The sequence below is a fragment of the Gracilinanus agilis genome, chromosome 4 (genome assembly GCF_016433145.1).
Source record: "Gracilinanus agilis isolate LMUSP501 chromosome 4, AgileGrace, whole genome shotgun sequence".
NCBI lineage: Eukaryota > Metazoa > Chordata > Mammalia > Didelphimorphia > Didelphidae > Gracilinanus > Gracilinanus agilis.
The window spans coordinates 240,322,734-240,342,499 of record NC_058133.1 but is presented as its reverse complement, the minus strand read 5'-3'; the positions used below and the strand labels follow the sequence as shown (position 1 = coordinate 240,342,499).

The window sequence follows — 19,766 nt, the reverse complement described above, 5'->3', positions numbered from 1 at the left end:
ATATTATTTCCTACCTTCCCTCCCTTACCTTATATGTCAATGGAGTTAATAAGGACAGTGATTAGAGAGGAGTTCAAAATCTGTATAGAGTTAATGGTTATTTGACAATATTAGCTTTTATTCCCTTTAGTTATCAATAGTATTTTGTAAGCTGAGTAAAAGGCTGGTCCTTACTCAGACTCCATCTTTGTCTCCCTTCCCCCACCTGAGGTTCCTGAGACAACTGTTAGGGCTTTCCTTTGATCCACTTTCCTGATAAATCATCCTTTAAAGATAATAAACCCTTTTGTGTTTCAACAGACCTATTAGTGTAATTTGTCTGTTAGTTATCAAGAGAGGGAAGAAGAGGGAAAGAACCAACATACTCTTAGCTTGAAGGGAAGCCGGGGTATCCATCTTGAAGGAAGGTGTAACTTCAAAACAAGTCCCTTCCTGTGAAATTAACTAAGCCTGTTGTTAATTTCAATATAGTCTATTTCCCTCTGCCAGTGTTTGAGCCTAAGTCCCAGTCTGAAAAGCCTGCTGTTTGTCTGTTTAGTTTAATTTCTCCTCTCCCTGAAGATCTCTGTTTCCCTTCTGTGTTATAGTCCTGACTTCAGCCCTATTATATTCTAAATCTCCTTAATCCCAGCCTACATGTAACCTAGATTACTCATTTAGCAAGTCTCTGACAACTCTCCTTTCAAATTCCCTTATACCACACACCTTTCCTTAAATTATCCCCATTACAGATATAAATTGATTGAACTTGTTGTGTTCCTTAAAGAAAAGAATTTTTGTTCTCCTCTCCCATTCTCTTAATTACCTTATGTTGATTCTCTTGAGTTCTGGGTTTGGGCAGCAAACTCTCTGTTTATGTCCGGTTTTTTCTTGATGAATGTTTGGAAGTTCTCACTTTTATTGAATGACCATACTTTCCCCTGCAATAATATAGTTAGTCTTGCTGGATAGTTGATTCTTGGTTGTAGCCCCGGTTCTCTTGCTTTCCTGAATATTGTGTTCCATGCCTTCTGATCCTTCAATGTAGATGCAGCCAGATCCTGTGTTATCCTAACTGTGGTTCCCTGATATCTGAATGACTTCTTTTTGACAGCTTGTAATATTTTTTCTTTGGTCTGGTAGTTTTTGAATTTGGCTATATTCCTAGAAGTTGTCAGTTGTGGATTAAATGTAGGAGGTGATCTGTGGATCCTGTCAATTTCTACTTTTCCCTCTTGTTCAAGAATTTCTGGGCAATTATCTCTGATAAATCTTGTAAAATGATTTCTAAACTTTTTCTTTTATCATGATGTTCTGTTAAAACAATAATTCTTAAGTTGTCTCTTCTAGCTCTGTTCTCCAGATCTTTGTTTGAATCAATGAGGTATTTCATATTCTCCTCAAATTTTTCATTTTTAAAATTTTGTTTAATATATTCTTGCTGCCTTGTGAAGTCATTTTCTTCTAGTTGTTGAGTTCTGTTTTTTAAAGACTGAATTTCATCCCTTGCTTTTTGGTTATCCTTCTCTTTCTGGTCTGATTTTCTTTGTAGATCATCTTTTGCCTTTTTTTCTTCATTTTCAAGCTGGCCAATTCTGGCTTTTAAAACTTTATTTTCTTGTTTTAGCTCATGTATTTCCTTTTTCAAATTGTCTTCAGCCTCTTTTGATTGTTTTTTGAGTTCCTGAATTTCTTTAATTAATTGAGCTTTAAATTCTTGAGTTAATTGAATTTTGAGATCTTCCAAAGCCTGTGTCCAGTTTGCTGGAACTACTTCCTCTTCTTCTATTTCTTTTTCATTTGCTCCCTTTTCACTTCCTTGAAAGAAGCTGTCAATTGTCATTTATTTTCTCTTTTTCTGTTGCTTGCTCATGTTTTTTCTCTTCCTTGTTCTGCTAATTTGAGTAGATGTATTTAATGATCTTTGATGAAAGGTCTTCCCCCCAGGGGTAAATTACTTTCTCTGCCCTTGGAAGACTTCTTGTCTGTCCAATTGTTGGGATTAAATCTGTATGGATTGGATTAGTCTACTCTGAGGCTAAAACCTCAAAACTTCCAGGGGAGGGAAAAACAAGCAAACAAACAAACAAAAAAAAAACCCCAGGGGCGAAGGTTTGTAGTTACTTTCTCTGCCCTTGGAAGACTTCTCCTTCTGTTCAATTGTTGGGATTAATCCTGTATTGATTGGACTAATCTTCCCTGAGGCTAAAACCTCAAAACCTTGAGGGGAGGGAAAAACAAACAAAAAAAAAACCCTAAAAATGTGGGGTGACAAGAAGGAGCGTTTTCACTGAACTGAGCTCTCCAGCAGTGGGACCCCGCTGCGCTATGCGCTGTGTTTGATCTGGTTTTCTTCCCTCCTGAAGCCCTGAGTTCTCTATCTCGATATGAGGAAGCCAAGCCATCTGCGCTCTGGGGTTTGGCTCTCTCTAAGTCACCATCTTCTGGGTGTTTTTGCTGTGTTTCTCTGGTTTTCTCTTCCAGTCACCTCTCCAGTACCTGTGTCTGACTCCTTGAGTCCTATGCCAGCAAGGCCCTCTCTCCTGACCAGTGCACCCACCGGCCCTGAGATTTCCTGGCCACTAGAGACTCCGCACAGCACGTGGGGGAGGCGTCCTGGGATTCCCCTTCTATGCCCTCAGTCCGGATAATTCAAGTATTAGAACCTTTTCCTTGGCGTACCTCTTTAGTTGTGCTGCAGTAGGGTTCCCCCTGCTCTGTCCCGTTATTAGATTTGGTCCTCTTTCTTCTCAAAGCACATTGTTTTCTATCTCAGTGTGTAAGGGTGCAGAGGTTTTAAGATTTGCTCCGTCTACACCGCCATCTTCCCGGAACTCCTAATTGCTTTTTTTTGTTTGGTTGGTTCAAGGCAGACACTATTAATTGACTCAATTAGTATGTTTCTTGATTCCTTACAATTTTTCAAAATGTGTCATCATCTTCTTAGCAAATTGAGATAGTTTTATCTCCTTTTTAAAACCATTCTTTATGCCTTTAATTTCTTTCTCTCATATTGTTATTGTTAGAATTTCTAGAAATAGTTTTATTCCCTTAATGATTGAAAAAGATTCTGATATATCTTTATTGCATATGATATTTGCTTTTGCTTTTAGATAGATGCTTTTGATGCTTTTTTTTAAGGGTTTTTTTTTTTTGGCCTAAATAAGTATTGTATTTTTTTCAAGGCTTTTTAAATTTTTTTGGTTCACATCTATTGTTTTTAATCTATTAAGATAGTCACATGGTTTTAGTACTTTGGTTTTAAAAATAATTATATTGATTGTTATATATTTGGTATAAATTCAACTTAGAAATAATGAATGGTTTCTTGGACAAATTACTGTAGTCTTGTATTTTGTCTAAATTTTTTGAGTTAATATTCATTAATTATATTAGACTACACTTTTCCTTCCGTGTTTTATCCTTCTCTAGTTTAAGTATTAAGATTATATAGACTGTATTAAGTCTTATTAAAGCTATTTTGGTAGGGACTTATCTTCTATTTTTGAAAACAATTTACTAAGTATCTATACAAATTGTTCTTTAAATTTTAATTTTTTGGGTAGTTCCTTTACATTTAGTTCAATTTCCTTTCCTGATATTGAGTTATTTAAGATCTCTCTCTGGTTTTGAATGTATTTTATACTTTTGAAGATGTTTATCTGTTTCTTTTTGTTCTTAGTTTTGTTAATATCTAATGGTTCTAATGTTCTGATTATTCTTATTTCTTTTAGTTTTGTTTAGATGTCACATTGTCTATTTTCTGTTTTATCAATTTGATTTTAATCATTTTAGCTAAAGATTTATCAATATTATCTTTTCAAGAACCAGCTTTTCATTTTATTTATAATTTCTATTTTTTGTTTTACAATTTATCTGTTTTTGTGCAATTTTGAATATCTCCTCTTTTGTACTTTTTTAAAGTTTATTTGTTGGCTTCCTAATTTTTTTCAGTTCTTGTTTATTAATCTTTTTTCCCCTATTTTGTTAATGTATGTTTGAAAGGATATCATTCTCTCTTATCTCCCAAAGGATTATTTCTTTGGCTGTACCCCAGTTATTTTGTTTCATCATTATCATTTTCTTTCACTAATTATAACTTTTTTCTATTATTTGTTTTTATCCATTCATTACTTAGGATTTCTGCTTTCTTTTCTTTTATATATGTTTATTCTATTCCCATCCACAGTATGATTGTTAATGTTGTATTTCTTGTCCCTCTATTTTCTTTTATTCCTCTTTATTTTTTGTTTCCCATCTCTTTATGAGGTTTTTTTTTTGCTTCTGACTAGTCCCTTTTTTAAAAACATTTATTAATATTCATTTTTAACATGGTTACATGATTCATGCTCCTACTTTTCCCTTCACCCCCCGCACTACCCCTACCCATGGTTGATGCACTTTTCCACTGCTTTTAACATATGTCATTGATCAAGACCTGTTTCCAATAGTGGTTAGTTGCATTGGTGTGGTAGTTTCGAGTCTACATCCCCAATTATGTCCACGTCAATCCATGCGTTGAAGCAGTTGTTTTTCTTCTATGTTTCCTTTCCTGCAGTTCTTCCTCTGAATGTGTGGTAGCGTTCTTTACCATAAGTTCCTCACAACTGTCCTGTGTCATTGCATTGCTGCTGGTACAAAAGTCCATTACATTCGATTTTACCATAGTATATCAGTCTCTGTGTACAGTGTTCTTCTGGTTCTGCTCCTTTCTCTCTGCATCAATTCTTGGAGGTCTTTCCAGTTCACATGGAATTCCTCTAGTTTATTACTCTTTTGAGCACAATAGTATTCCATCACCAGCACATACCACTATTTGTTCAGCCATTCCCGAATTGGAGGGCATCCCCTCATTTTCCAGGTTTTTGCCACCACAAAAAGCACAGATATAAATATTTTCGTACAAGTCTGTTTATCTATGATCTCTTTGGGGGTACAAATCCAACAATGGTATGGCTGGATCAAAAGGGAGGCATTCTTTTATAGCCTTTTGAGCATAGTTCCAAATTGACATCCAGAATGGTTGGATCAGTTGACAACTCTACCATTAATGTCCCAATTTTGCCACATCCCCTCTAGCATTCATTACTCTCCCCATTGTCATTTTAGCCAATCTTCTAGGTATGAGGTGGTACCTCAGAGTTGTTTTGATTTGCATTTCTCTAATTATTAGAGATTTACAACACTTTCTCATGTGCTTATTGATACTTTTGATTTCTTTACCTGAAAATTGCCTATTCATGTCTCTTGCCCATTTATCAATTGTGGAATGGCTTGATTTTTTATACAATTGATTTAACTCCTTGTATATTTGAGTAATTAGACCCCTGTCAGAGTTATTTGTTATAAAGATTTTTTTCCCAATTTGTTGTTTCCCTTCTGATTTTGGCTGCATTGTTTTTGTTTGTACAAAAGCTTTTTAGTTTAGTATAATCAAAACCATGTAATTTACATTTTGTAATTTTCTCTGACTCTTGCTTGGTTTTAAAATCTTTCCTTTCCCAGAGATCTGAGAAGTAAACTATTCTATGTTAAGTTAATTTATTTAAAGTTTCCCTCTTTATATTCTAGTCATTCACCCATTCTGAATTTATCTTGGTGTAGGGTGTGAGATGTTGATCTAAACCTAATTTCTCCCATATTGTTTTCCAATTTTCCCAGAAGTTTTTGTCAAATAGTGGATTCATGTCCCAAAAGTTGGGCTGTTTGGGTTTATCATACACAGTCTTGCTGATGTCATTTACCCCAAGTCTATTCCACTGATCCTCCCTTCTGTTTCTTAGCCAGTACCAAATTGTTTTGATGACCTCTGCTTTATAGTATAGTTTAATATCTGGTACTACTAAGCCACCTTCCTTCACGTTTTTTCCATTATTTCCCTTGATATTCTTTTTTTTTTTAATATTTTTAAACCCTTAACTTCTGTGTATTAGTTCCTTCATGGAAGAGTGGTAAGGGTAGGCAATGGGGATCAAGTGACTTGCCCAGGGTCACACAGCTGGGAAGTGTCTGAGGCCAGATTTGAACCTAGGACCTTCTGTCTCTAGGCCTGGCTCTCAATTCACTGAGCTACCCAGCTGGCCCCCTCCCTTGATATTCTTGATCTTTTGTTATTCCAAATGAACTTTGTTATAGTTTTTTGTAATTCAATAAACAAGTTTTTTGGTAGTTTGATAGGTATGGCGCTAAATAGGTGAATTAATTTGGGTAGAATGGTCATTTTTATTATGTTAGCTCATCCTGCCCATGAGCAATCAATGTTTATCCATTTGTTTAGATCTAGTTTTATTTGTTTGGAAAGTGTTTTGTAGTTGTTTTCATATAATTGCTGTGTTTGTTTTGGTAGATAGATTTCTAAGTATTTTATATTGTCTAGGGTGATTTTAAATGGTGTTTCTCTTTCTACCTCTTGCTGCTGTGATGTGTTGGAAATATATAGAAATGTTGATGATTTATGTGCATTTATTTTGTATCCTGCAACTTTGCTAAAGTTGTTGATTATTTCTACCAGCTTCTTAGTTGATTCTATAGGATTTTTTAAGTATACCATCATATCTTCTGCAAAGAGTGATAGCTTAGTTTCCTCATTGCCTATTTTGATACCTTCAATTTCTTTTTTTTCTCTAATTGCAACTGCTAGTGTTTCTACTACTATGTTGAATAATAGAGGTGATAATGGGCATCCTTGTTTCACTCCTGATCTTATTGGGAAGGCTTCTAATTTATATCCATTGCATATGATGCTTGTTGATGGTTTTAGGTATATACTGTTTATTATTTTTAGGAAAAGCCCTTCTATTCATATATTTTTCAGTGTTTTCAGTAGGAATGGATGCTGTATTTTGTCAATGGCTTTATCAGCATCTATTGAGATAATCATGTGATTTTTGTTTGTGAGATTGTTGATATGGTCAATTATGTGGATGGTTTTCCTAATGTTGAACCATCCTTGCATTCCTGGTATAAATCCCACCTGATCATGGTAGATGATCCTTTTGATCACTTGCTGGAGTCCCTTTGCTAGTATTCAATTCAAGATTTTTGCATCTATGTTCATTAGGGAGATTGGTCTATAGTTTTCTTTCTCTGTTTTTGATCTCCCTGGCTTTGGAATCAGTACCATATTTGTGTCATAAAAGGAATTTTGTAGAACTCCTTCTTTGCTTATCCTATCAAATAATTTGTATAGTATTGGGATTAGTTGCTCTTTGAATGTCTGATAGAATTCACTTGTGAATCCATCAGGCCCTGGCGATTTTTTCTTAGGGAGTTCTTTGATGGCTTGTTCAATTTCTTTTTCTGATATGGGATTATTTAGGTATTCTATTTCTTCTGCTGTTAATCTAGGCAATTTATATTTTTGTAAATATTCATCTATATCTCCTAGATTGTTATATTTATTGCCATATAATTGGGCAAAATAGTTTTTAATGACTGCCTTAATTTCCCCTTCATTAGAGGTGAGGTCTCCCTTTTCATCTTTGATACTATCAATTTGGTTTTCTTCTTTCCTTTTTTTTTTATTAGATTGACTAGTACTTTGTCAATTTCATCTGTTTTTTCAAAATACCAGCTTTTCATCATATTTATTAATTCAATAGTTATTTTACTTTCGATTTTATTAATTTCTCCCTTGATTTTTAGTATTTCTAATTTAGTTTTCTTCTGGGGATTTTTAATTTGCTTGCTTTCTAATTTTTTGAGTTGCATGCCCAATTCATTAATCTCTGCCCTTCTTCATTTGTTAATATGTGCACTCAAGGATATAAAATTCCCCCTGAGTACTGCCTTGGCTGCATCCCACAGAGTTTGTTAGGATGTCTCATCATTGTCATTCTCTTCAATGAAATTGTTGATTGTTTCTATGATTTCTTCTTTGACTAATTGGTTTTGGAGAATCATATTATTTAATTTCCAATTAGTTTTTGATTTGCCTGTCCAGGAGCCCTTACTAATTATTATTTTTATTGCATTATGATCTGAGAAGGTTACATTTATTATTTCTGCTCTTTTGCATTTGTTTACAATGTTTCTATGCCCTATTACAAGGTGAATCTTTGTGAATGTACCATGTGAAGTTGAAAAGAAGGTGTATTTCTTTTTGTCCCTATTCATTTTTCTCCACATATCAATTAAATCTAATTTTTCTAGGACTTCATTTACCTCTCTTACCTCTTTTTCATTTATTTTTTGGTTTGATTTATCTAGATCTGAAAGAGGAATATTTAGATCTCTCACTAGTATGGTTTTACTATCTATTTCCTTCTTGAGCTCTGCCAGCTTCTCCTTTATGAATTTGGATTCTATGCCACTTGGTGCATACATATTGAGTACTGTTATTTCCTCATTGTCTATACTGCCTTTAATCAGGATGTAATGACCTTCCCTGTCTTTTTCAATCATATCTATTTTTACTTTGGCTTTGTCAGAAATCATAATCACCACTTCTGTCTTCTTTTTCTAATTTGATGCCCAAAAGATTTTGCTCAAGCCCTTGACCTTAAACTTGTGTGTGCACCTGCCTTGTATGCATTTCTTGTCGACAACAGATTTTGGTTTCTAATCTACTCTGCTATTTGCTTCCGTTTTATGAGCGAGTTGATCCCATTCACATTCACAGTTATAATTATCAGTTGTGCATTCACTGACATTTTCGTATTCTCTGCTAGTTCTATCCCTTCTTCTTACACTCTTTCCTTTTAAACCAGTGGTTTGCTCTAAGCCGGTATCTTTTATCCCCTCCGTTGATTAACTTCCCCTTCTACCCCCTTCCTTATTATTCCCCTCTTTTTATTTTTAAAGGCCTAATGAATTCCCTCCCCCTTCTTCTCCTCTCCCTTTTTTGATCCCCCCACTCCTCTGTTCTCCTTGGCTTATCCCTTCTGGCTTTCTCAGTAGAGTTAGGTAGAGTTTCATATCCCAATGGATAATATAGCTACTCTTCCCTCTCAGGGTTAATTACACTGAGAATAACATTTAAATATTACCTCTTAATGCTCTCTTCCTTTCCTTCTTCTAATAGGATTCATCCCTTCCCTTTCTCATGCCCTCTTTGTGTGTAATAGAATATCCTATTTTTCTTATTCATTCAAGTTTCTCTGGGTGTCCCCTACTATTCACCCCCCTCTTTTCTACCCCCATATGATCTTAGACCATTTAGTATTCCAGCCTCTCCCTATGTATTATTCTTCTGGTTACTATGATAGTGAATAGAGTTCACTACAGAGAATTATACATAGCATTTCTCCATATAGGAATACAGATAATTAGATCTTATTGAAGCTCTTAAAGTGGAAAATTTAAAAATATGAGTTTTCTCTCTTTCCCCTCTATTTCTTATTTACCTTTTCATGTTTCTCTTAATTTTTGTGGTTGGATATTGAACTTTCCATTTAGTCCTGGTCTTTCTCTGTGCAAATACTTGGAAATCTTCTATCTTATTGAATGCCCAAACTTTCCCCTGGAAGTATATAGTTAGTTTGGATGGATAGGTGATCCGTGGTTGAAGACCCAGGTCTCTTGCCTTTCTGAATATCATATTCCAAGCCTTGAGGTCTTTTAGTGTGGAATCTGCCAGATAATGTGTGATCCTGATTGGTTCTCCTTGATATTTGAATTTTCTCTTTCTGGTTTCTTGTAAGATTTTTTTCTTTTACTTGGAAGCTCTTGAGTTTGGCTTTTATATTCCTGGGGGGGTGTCTTTTCTGGGTCTAGTGTAGAGGGTGATCTATGGATCCTTTCAATGTCTATATTGCCCTCTTGTTGTAGAACTTCAGGGATATTTTGCTGAATAATTTCTTTTAATATGGAGTCCAAATTTCTATTAATTTCTGCTTTTTCAGGAAGACCAATGATTCTCAGATTTTCTCTTCCAGACCTGTTTTGTTGGTCTGTCACTTTCTCATTGAGATATTTCATGTTTCCTTCTATTTTATCAGTCTTTTAACTTTGTTTTATTTGTTCTTGCTGTCTTGAGAGATCATTAGGTTCTAATTGCTCAATTCTAGCCTTTACGGACTGGTTTTCTGTTACAATCTTTTGGTTTTCCTTTTCAATCTGGTCTTTTCTGGTGTTCAATTTGCTTATCAGTTCATTTGATTTTTGAGCCTCACTTTCTAATTGCAAAATTCTGCCTTTTAAATGGTTATTTTCTTGCCAGATCTCTTCCATCTTTCTCATCATCTCAGATTTGCACTCTTCAATAGCTTGTGACCAGTTTTCATTATTTTGGGAAGGTTTGGATATGATTACTTGTTTGTTCTCCTCTGCTGTTTGCTCTGTTGTCTGGATTTTCTCTGTGTAAAAGTTGTCGAGTGTTAAAGATTTCTTTTTGATGATCTTTCTCTTCTGTGGTTCCCAATTTTGGCTTGCCATTGTTGTTAGCCTTGCGCCTTCTCCGCTTTCTCCTCATACTTAGGGTCTGTCTGTGCTCTCTAGGCTCACAGGTCTTGTTGTTCTCGGGGTCAAGCTTTCTGGTAGTTCCCCTGTCTGCCCCTCTTCCCAAGGCTCCTTCAACAGTCTCAGGGAGCTGCTTCCACATTTGTGCTCCCGCCTGCTCAGGGTCCGCACTAGAGGTCCAAGCCTTAGCTCAAGATCCTTGTCCGCACCTAAGTCAATGCCTTCATCCACACCTGAGCTCAAGGTCTGTGTTCAAAGTCCATGTGTTCTTTAGCCTCTTGGGGTCCTAATTCTTGCTGCTCTCAGGAATAGGCCCTGGAGCTACCAATGACTTAATGGGTGCCCCAAACCTGCTTTAACTCTTGTGCGCTGGCCTTGGCCCTGTAGGTGGTGTGTGGGGTGGGGGTGGGGATTCCTCAGCTTGTGCTCTCGTGAGAGCTGTTTCACCCCTTTATAGCGTGGAAATGCCCCAATTCCATGTACCTTCAATGCAGCGCACTGTTGTGGGGTCTCTTCATTCCTCTGGATTTGTTTTTATGTCCCCTTGAGGAGTCCTATGTTCTTCGGTTAGGAGAGGTCAAGCAGCTGCTTTTTACTCTGCTGCCATCTTAAACTGCCTAGTCCCCTTTTTAATCTAACTTCTATCTTGTTATATCTTTCACTTTTCTCCCTTCATTGAATGAAAATGTGTTTCTGTATCCAAATTTATAAATATTCTTCCTTCTTTTGACCAATTCAGTTGAGAGTGATAATAAAGTTTTGTCTAGTCTACCTCCAACACACTTTTTCACGCTTATATGTAAAAATTTCTATTTGGGCATGACAACTGAGATAGTTTTCTTCTTCTTTCTGCTCTTTTCATACTGCATTAATATTCCCATCAGTTTATTTTTAAGATAATCAAAACATAGAAACAGTTCAAAATTCTCTGATAAGACTCCTTGTAGATCCCCCCTGATGATGATAAAATTCTGAGGTTATATATGTATCATCTAGCCATAACTGAATGTAAACAGTTTATCTTGTCTTAATCCCTTATGTTTGCTTACTCGTGTTTATCTTTTTATGTTTCACTTGATTCCTACATTTGTATTCATAATTTTTACATAGCTCTGTCCTCCTAATCAGGGATGCTTAGAAATTCTTTATTTAATTAAAAGTTGATTCCCTTCCACCTCCAATAAAATTATATTAAGTTTTGCTTGGTTAGATATTCTTGGTTGTAAACCAACTTTTATACAATTTGTTTTCATTTTATTCATCATTTTCATTTAATTTAAAATTTAAAATTTTTACTTTTGCTTCCCAAATTTTATATTCTGAGCTATATGTTTCTTTAAGGTAATGGCTGCAAAATTTTGAAGTATTCTTTATTTGACCTGAAAGCTATGGATTTTGGCTATATTTTGAGATTATTAATTTTGGGATTTCTTCCAAGTGAATTTTATTTCTACTTTTACTTCTCTAATTCTAAGAGACATGGGGACTTTTCTTTAGTGATTTCTCAAAATATGTTGTCTAGTTTCTGTTTTTGGTCATAATCTAGTGATTCTTTTTTTTTTAAACCCTTATCTTCTGTCTTAGAATCATTACTGTGTATTGGTTCCAAGGTGGAAGAGTGATAAGAGTTAGGCAATGGGGTTAAGTGACTTGCCCAGGTCACACAACTGCCAGATTTGAACCTAGGACTTTTTGTCTCTAGGATTGGCTCTCAATCTACTAAGCTACCCAGCTGCCTTCAATCCAGTGATTCTTATATTATCTCTCCTTGATCTGTTTTTGAGGCTAGTTTTTTAATGTGATGTTTTTTGCTTTTTATTATTATTATTTTCAAGTTTATTTATTTTGTTGTAATTACAAGTTTCCACATAATTTTTCTCAAGTATAACTTCAGAATATGTGCTTCCTGTTGTCTCCTTTTCCTCTTCCCTTCCCCCTGCTGGAGTTGACAAACAATTCAATCTGGGTTATACATATGCTATCAGGCAAAACATATTTCCATATTATTCATTTTTGTTAGCAAATAATCTTATAAAACCAAAACTCCATATCATATACCCAAATAAACAAATGATAAATCACATGCTTTCATCTGAATTTATATTCCAACAGTTCTTTCCTTATAATTGTCCTGGATAATTGTATTGCTGAGATCACTTTATTGCTATCTATAACAGTTCATCATTCCACAATATTGCTATTACTGTGTACAATGTTCTCCTGGTTCTGCTTATTTCAGTTTGCATCAGTGTGAGAAGCCAATAAGAGAATAGATAAAAATCTGAGACTCCTCTTTTGACCCCTTTTGATTTCTTGTTGAAAAGTTTTGTAGCCTTTTTGTAAAGTTTTAAGTTTCTAGCTAACCAGAAATTAAAAGGGTTAACACTGTTCCCCTTTGGCCAGGAATACAGCTGCCTGGTATAGCCAAGGCCAAAAGCAGGGGCAATTCAACCTTGAGAAAAATATTCCCCGACTTGGCTTTCTGATAAGAACCCAGTCAAAATTCAGCCTTGGCCTTGGTCTATTCTGAAATCAATGAGACTTTTTGAGTTTTGATATGACATAATTTGTAACTTCTGCGCATCTGTGAAGTTTGGGGGGGTTATTTTGTGTAAAATGAGTCTTGAAATATATATATATATATACATATATATATGTATATATATGTATATATATATATATATAATAAACTCCACGCTCATGGAGGCAGAGCTGGAAGCATGAACTAAAAGACAACTCCTGTGTACCATTATTTCCTTATCAACTAAACTGTCCTTATCAGATTATCTGATATGATAAAAAGATCTCGAGACATCAGTTCATGTAGGTCTTTCCATTTTTTTCTGAAATCAAAGTGTTCATCATTCCTTATAGCACAATAGAATTACATCACCATCATGTGCATTTGTTCAGACATTCCTCAATTAAGGGACATCCTTTTATTTTCCAATACTTTGCCACCAGAAAAAGTAGAATATAATTCATTTTTGTACAAACAAGTCCTTTCCCATTTTTTTATCTCTGTGATACAGGTATTGATAAATCAAAAAGTATGAATTCTTTTATTGCCATTTGGACATAATTCCAAATTGCCCTCATAATGACTAGATCAATTCCCAACTCCAGCAGCAATTCATTAGTGTCCCAACTTTGTCACATTCTCTCCAACATTTATTATTTTCCTTCACTACCATATTGGCCAATCTGATAGGTGTGAGGTTGTTTTAATTCACAGTTATTTTAATTTGAATTTCTCTAATCAAGAGGGATTTAGAACATTTTTTCATATGATTATTTATCATATGACTCCTTCATCTGAAAATGGCCTATTGACCTTTTATCAATTGAATAATGACTTGGATTCTTACAAATTTGACTTAGTTCTTTATATATTTGAGAAATGAGACCTTTATAAGAGAAATTTTGTTTTAAATTTTTTTGCCTAGTTTGTTGTTTCCCTTCTAATCTTGGTAACCGGTTTTGTTTGTACAAATGCTTTTTAATTTAATACAATCAAAATTATTTGTTTTAAATCTTGTTCTCTATCTATTTGGTCATAAATTCTTCCCTTCTCTATAGATTTTTCAGGTAAACTATTCTATGTTTCTCTTATTTACTTATAATACTATGTCGTGCTTTTTAAAAATTCTTTGGATGGGGGACAGTTGGGTAGCTCAGTGGGGGGGGGGCAACTGGGTAGCTCAGTGGATTGAAAACCAGGCCTAGAGACAGGAGGTCCTAGGTTCAAATCTGGCCTCAGACACTTCCCAGCTGTGTGACCCTGGGCAAGTCACTTGAGCCTCATTGCCTACCCTTACCACTCTTCTGCCTTGGATCCAATAAACAGTATTGACTCCAAGAAGGAAGATAAGGGTTTAATGAAAAAAAATTCTTTGGATATTGTTTTAATATATCTTGTTTCAAGAAGTCATTAAATTCTATTTGTCCAACTCTAAATTTTTAATGTTTTCCCTCTTCAATGACATTTTGTACCTTTTCTTATAAGTTGTTATTTTTCCCCAAATTTTTCTTTTGTAACATTTTTCTTCCATAGCTTATTTCTTTCCTCATTTTCTTACTACTCATTTGGCTTTTAAAATCATTTTTAGCTCTCTTTAAAAAACCTTGCTTCTTATCCTACAAGAATTCTGACTGTACTTTTGGACAAACTGTGTTTTCCTTTGAGGTTTTGTTTTGGATGGTTTTTAGTTCTTTTCTTCTGAGTTTGTGTTTTGAGCATCCCTGTCACTAAAATATTACCCAAGAGGACAAAATGTCAACCAAGATATTCACTGAAAAAAGTGCATGGGGTCCAAACCTAACCAAAGTCCAACAAAGTCCATAAGTAGGCTAGAAGAAAGAGCAAACGAGCAAAAAGAATTCTGCTGTATTTGTCCTCTTAGGCCCCTCTGCTGCTTTCTGTGGAGTACTGTGGAGTACTTATCTCAGGAGCAACTCAGGGATTCCTGTTCTAACTACTCCCTGTTAGGCTTTATATTGGGTCAGAGTTTAGATCAGACCCTGCTCTACTACTGGAATCCCATCCATACAGCTATTATTTGCTTTTGCATTTTTTTAAATCCTTACCTTCCGTCTTGGAGTCAATACTGTGTATTGGCTCCAAGGCAGAAGAGTGGTAAGGGTGGGCAATGGGGGTCAAGTTACTTGCCCAGGGTCACACAGCTAGGAAGTGTCTGAGGTCAGATTTGAACCTAGGACCTCCCGTCTCTAGGCCTGGCTCTCAATCCACTGAGCTACCCAGCTGCCCCCTGCATTTGTTTTTAATAGTATTCAGCCTAGGGCCCATGACTCCTCATTTGAGAATGCTATTGCTAAATACTCCTCCTCTTTTACCTGGAACTTTTTAGTGAAGGGTTTCCAATTGGCACCTGTTCCTATAGGACATAGGGTTGGGAGTCTCCTCCTTAACTGGGTTTGGGTCCTCTCCTTTCCCTTGGATACAGCCTGGGTCCTTTTTCAGTCCCTATGAACTGGAATGCTCTTGGGAAGTATGCCCCAGCTCAGTCTCCTTCTTAATTGTCCACAGGGCTTTATGTCAGAATTCCTTTTCTGACCAGGGCTGGAAAAATGATTCCCCATGATTCTTTTCCTGGTTTTCCTGATTAGAACTTAATCTAGTGTGTTTTCTAGAGTTTTCTGGAGGAGGTTTAGGGCATAGTTTAGCTATTACTAATACTAATACAAATACTCTGTCATTTTGGCTTCTCAAGCTTTTGCAAAGGCTAATCTTTCCAGTTTATTACTGAAATAGATAGTTATTTCAGATTGGAATTTTTCCCAAGCCTGGTAAATCTGGTCATTTCTGTGACAGATCCCTGTTAACCTTTTCATTGAAATGATAGCAGTCTCATTTTGCTGACAGCAATATAGCTAGGACAATTAATATTTTCTATACTCCAGACTCCTCAGGCCAAAAATACCTGCTTTATCTTCCCAAAATGAAACCCCAACCATGACCTACTTACTCTCAATTCTTCTAAGTCTGGCCTCTCCATGCTGACCACTGCTGCCAGAAGCTGATCCTCTAAGCCATCTCTAGTCACAGTGAAGTTGATAAGTGTTGCCTGGGCTTGGAGCTCAGGCTGATAGTGAGGATTGGCAAGCTTAGTGTGAAGAATGAGGCGGAATCTGGGATTATGTTCACATTTTTTGTCTCCAATTTTAATGAACCTGGAACATAAATGGCTTACATGAGTGGATATGACTTTTGACCCAGTTTGGGATTTTGGTGCTGCCAAGTGTCATCTTAGTACTTTCTGATGCCACTCTGGCATGCTGGAGTCAAACTTTGATATCCTCATGCTCTCTAAAGTCAGTAATGGAGGACAAAGATACAGTGTTTCTGTCATTCATGGACATAGTATTAAATATTTGAGAAATGGCACAGGACTTTCATACCCTGTTGATGTGCAGCAAGACCATTCTAAATTTTATGTTTCTCCAGTAGAGAGTCTAACAAATCATCCCAAGGAATCAATAATATATAATCTAGGTACTTTATAGCAGTGGCATGGAGTCTTGGAATGGTATCAAGACAACTATTAGTGGCAACTACCATTCCTTGCCAAATGTATCTATCTTCTATGCATTCTTTCTCTTTTCTTCTCTTTGATTTCTTTCTACTATTTCTTCTTCCCTGTTTGCTTTGGGATATTTTTAGAACAACTGGTAGCATCAGGAACTAAAAAGATTAATAATCCTTAAGCCAGAGAAAGAATAGATAGAACTAAAAACTTCTACAGATTGAAGAAAGGTATGGTTACTGTAAATAGCATCTGTGTGTGTGTGTTTGTACATGTCTATAGGGATGGTAAATGTGTGATGATCAAAGCCTAAAAGGAAACCAGACCTGACAATATCAAATAATAGAAGGTTCACCAAATGGTTAGGTCCTGGGGAATGTAACTGGAGATTGTATTGAGGTGAGAGATGAGGAAATACATATTTGGTATAGAGAAATTATTTTATGGTCTTGAAGTCAAAAGTATAAAAATGCTGCAGTTCTTGACTTTTATGAGCAAATGTCTCAAGTGATGTACTCAAACAGATCAATGTGGGAGTATGAAGGTGCCATATCATTATGACTACGGTTGTCACAGCTGGATATTAAGCGGCCTAATAAAGAAGGAAATCCTCTCTGGATTCTGTCTCACATTCATTATTAATTAGGCTGGATCAACAGGGCACAAACCAATAGATAAGTAAACAAAGTGATACAAGGTAAGATCTTTATTCTAAGAGAAAGAACTGGATAAAGTATGCATGTTGGCAGATCGTTTTGCTTTTTAAAATTTATAAAGATATTTTATTTTTACAAATTACATGTAATAAATTTCCACATAAGTTTTCTGAAGGTATATGTTCCAAGTTGTCTCCCCCTTTCTGGAGCTGGCAATCAATTTGATTTGGATTATACATTTATTATCACATAAAATATATTTCCATATTCATTTTTGTAAGAAAACAATTACATGAAACCAAAATCTTGAAACAAAATCCCAAATAAACTTAAGTGAAAAATCTCCATTCCAACTCCAACAATTGTTCTGGAACATTGTATAATTGAGAGTAGCTAAGTCTATCACAGTTGATGGCAGATTACTTTTGAAGCCACAAATAATCTACATGTTGGTGGTGGGGGGGGAGTGGTGGTGGAATTTAGATACTTTGGAGGGTCTTGTCTACTACTAAAGCAAAACTACATCTTCCCTATGCTCTTTTATCACTATTGCTTCATAATAAAACTATATGAGCAGTATATATTACCAATAGTAATATGAGCAGAAGAATTTCAAGTACCATGAGTTGAGAAGAGAACTTACTTTAGGAGGACAAGAACATCATTCTTTTATGAACAACACTGTATTCTTTTTTACAAAGGGTCAACAATACCTATGGCACTTACCTTCCTTTTTTAATTACTTCTCTTCCAAACAAGGGTCCTAGAACAGGGTCCACTGTCTCTCCCATGTTTTCAATCAGCACTACATCACCATCTGCTAGGGCATGTTCTATGATATCAAGGTATCTAAGGGATCAAAAGTATACAGTCTAAATGCATAGTAGGGTCCAAAGAAGGATCTGTACACCCAAAGTCACTTAAACAAGACAATACTGAACCCTAAGTCTTAAAGTACGAGGCATAGTTTTATGGGAATGTGCTCACATTACGTCAGGAAAGGAAACTGCTTAGTATTGGAGGGAGGCAGAATACAGTAAATTAGGCATCAACCTACTGCCCTACTCTGGCTGATCACTAAAATTTCCAAGTTGTCCTTGACCCTTTTCATAATATTCATAACCATTACTGCCAAGAAAATTGAGGAAGGCTTTTAAGACCTAATTTCTGGTAAGATATAGACACATAGTTAAAGAACTGAAGCTCTGGTCTAGCTGAAGTGAGCAGAGCAAACAAAAGCTGTGAAAAAGTGCAAGTTATATTGGACATAGCAATATCGGACACAACAATGTTAAATAAGAGTGGCAAGCTTAGTAGTAAAAAGTGTTTAGTTTCTAAAGAGATGTTTATATTTCATTAAAATTTCATCTTTAGCATATCTTGACAATTTGGGGAGGGGCAAATGTAAATAATCAAAGGTTAGCTATAAAGTGTTTTATTTTTATAAAAGCCCAAGTGACATAATAGTATACAAATTTAATTCAATTTGAATCACATCAAATAAAAAAAAACATTCGATAAATACTTACGTTCAAGTCATTGTATTAGGAATTGGTGATACAAAGAGAAAAATAAAATTCACTTCTCTTAAGAAGCTTGCATTCTACTGAGGAGCAGGTAGGATGTAACATGTACATAGTCCCAGACCAAAACTTTAGGCACCAAGTCCTGTACTCCCTGGATGAGAGTCTTAGATAACAGGTCCTTAGAATGTTCATGGTCTTGTAAGCTGCCATCTTTAGTATCATTCAAATCCTCAGGACCCTTTCACTAGACATTTAATGAGGAAGATGTCTGGCTAGATTCTCAACTCCTTTCTTTTTTTTTTTTTTAACATTTATTAATAATCATTTTTAACATGGTTACATGATTCGTGCTCCTACTTTACCCTTCACCCCCCCGCTCTGCCCCCACCCATGGCAGACGCACATTTCCACTGGTTTTGTCATGTGTCCTTGATCAAGACCTATTTCCAAATTGTTGGTGGTTGCATTGGTGTGGTAATTTCGAGTCCACATCCCCAATCATGTCCACCCCGACCCATACGTTCAAGCAGTTGCTTTTCTTATATGTTTCTTCTCCTGCAGTCCTTCCTCTGAATGTGGGTAGCATCTTTACCATAAATACCTCAGAGCTGTCCTGGGTCATTGCATTGTTGCTGGTACAGAAGCCCATTACATTCGATTTTACCACAGTATATCAGTCTCTGTGTACAATGTTCTTCTGGCTCTGCTCCTTTTGCTCTGCATCAGTTCCTGGAGGTCTCTCCAGTTCGCCTGGAACTTCTCCAGTTTGTTATTCCTTTTAGCACAATAGTATTCCATCACCTGCATATACCACAGTTTGTTCAGCCATTCCCCAATTGAAGGACATACCCTCCTTTTCCAGTTCTTTGCCACCACAAAAAGCGCAGCTATAAATATTTTCATACAAGTCTGTTTATCTATGATCTCTTTGGGGTACAAACCCAGCAATGGTATGGCTGGATCAAAGGGCAGGCATTCTTTTATAGCCCTTTGAGCATGATTCCAAATTGCCAGCCAGAATGGCTGGATCAGTTCACAGCTCCACCAGCAATGCATTAATGTCCCAATTTTGCCACATCCCCTCCAGCATTCATTACTCTCCCCTTCTTTCATTTTAGCCAATCTGCTAGGTGTGAGGTGATACCTCAGAGTTGTTTTGATTT

The 19,766-nt window shown here is 35.9% G+C and overlaps 1 protein-coding gene across 1 annotated transcript in view; it reads right to left on the bottom strand.

Annotated features, from left to right (window-relative positions):
- Window positions 1-19,766, bottom strand: part of DNAH9 (dynein axonemal heavy chain 9) — an 858,849-nt gene that overhangs the window by 189,426 nt on the left and 649,657 nt on the right. The window contains exons 53-54 of the mRNA XM_044675179.1: window positions 17,804-17,926; window positions 15,864-16,068 (exon numbers count right to left, since the gene is read on the bottom strand). Coding sequence (XP_044531114.1) covers window positions 15,864-16,068; window positions 17,804-17,926 — 328 coding nt within the window. The remainder of the gene's footprint in view (window positions 1-15,863; window positions 16,069-17,803; window positions 17,927-19,766) is intronic.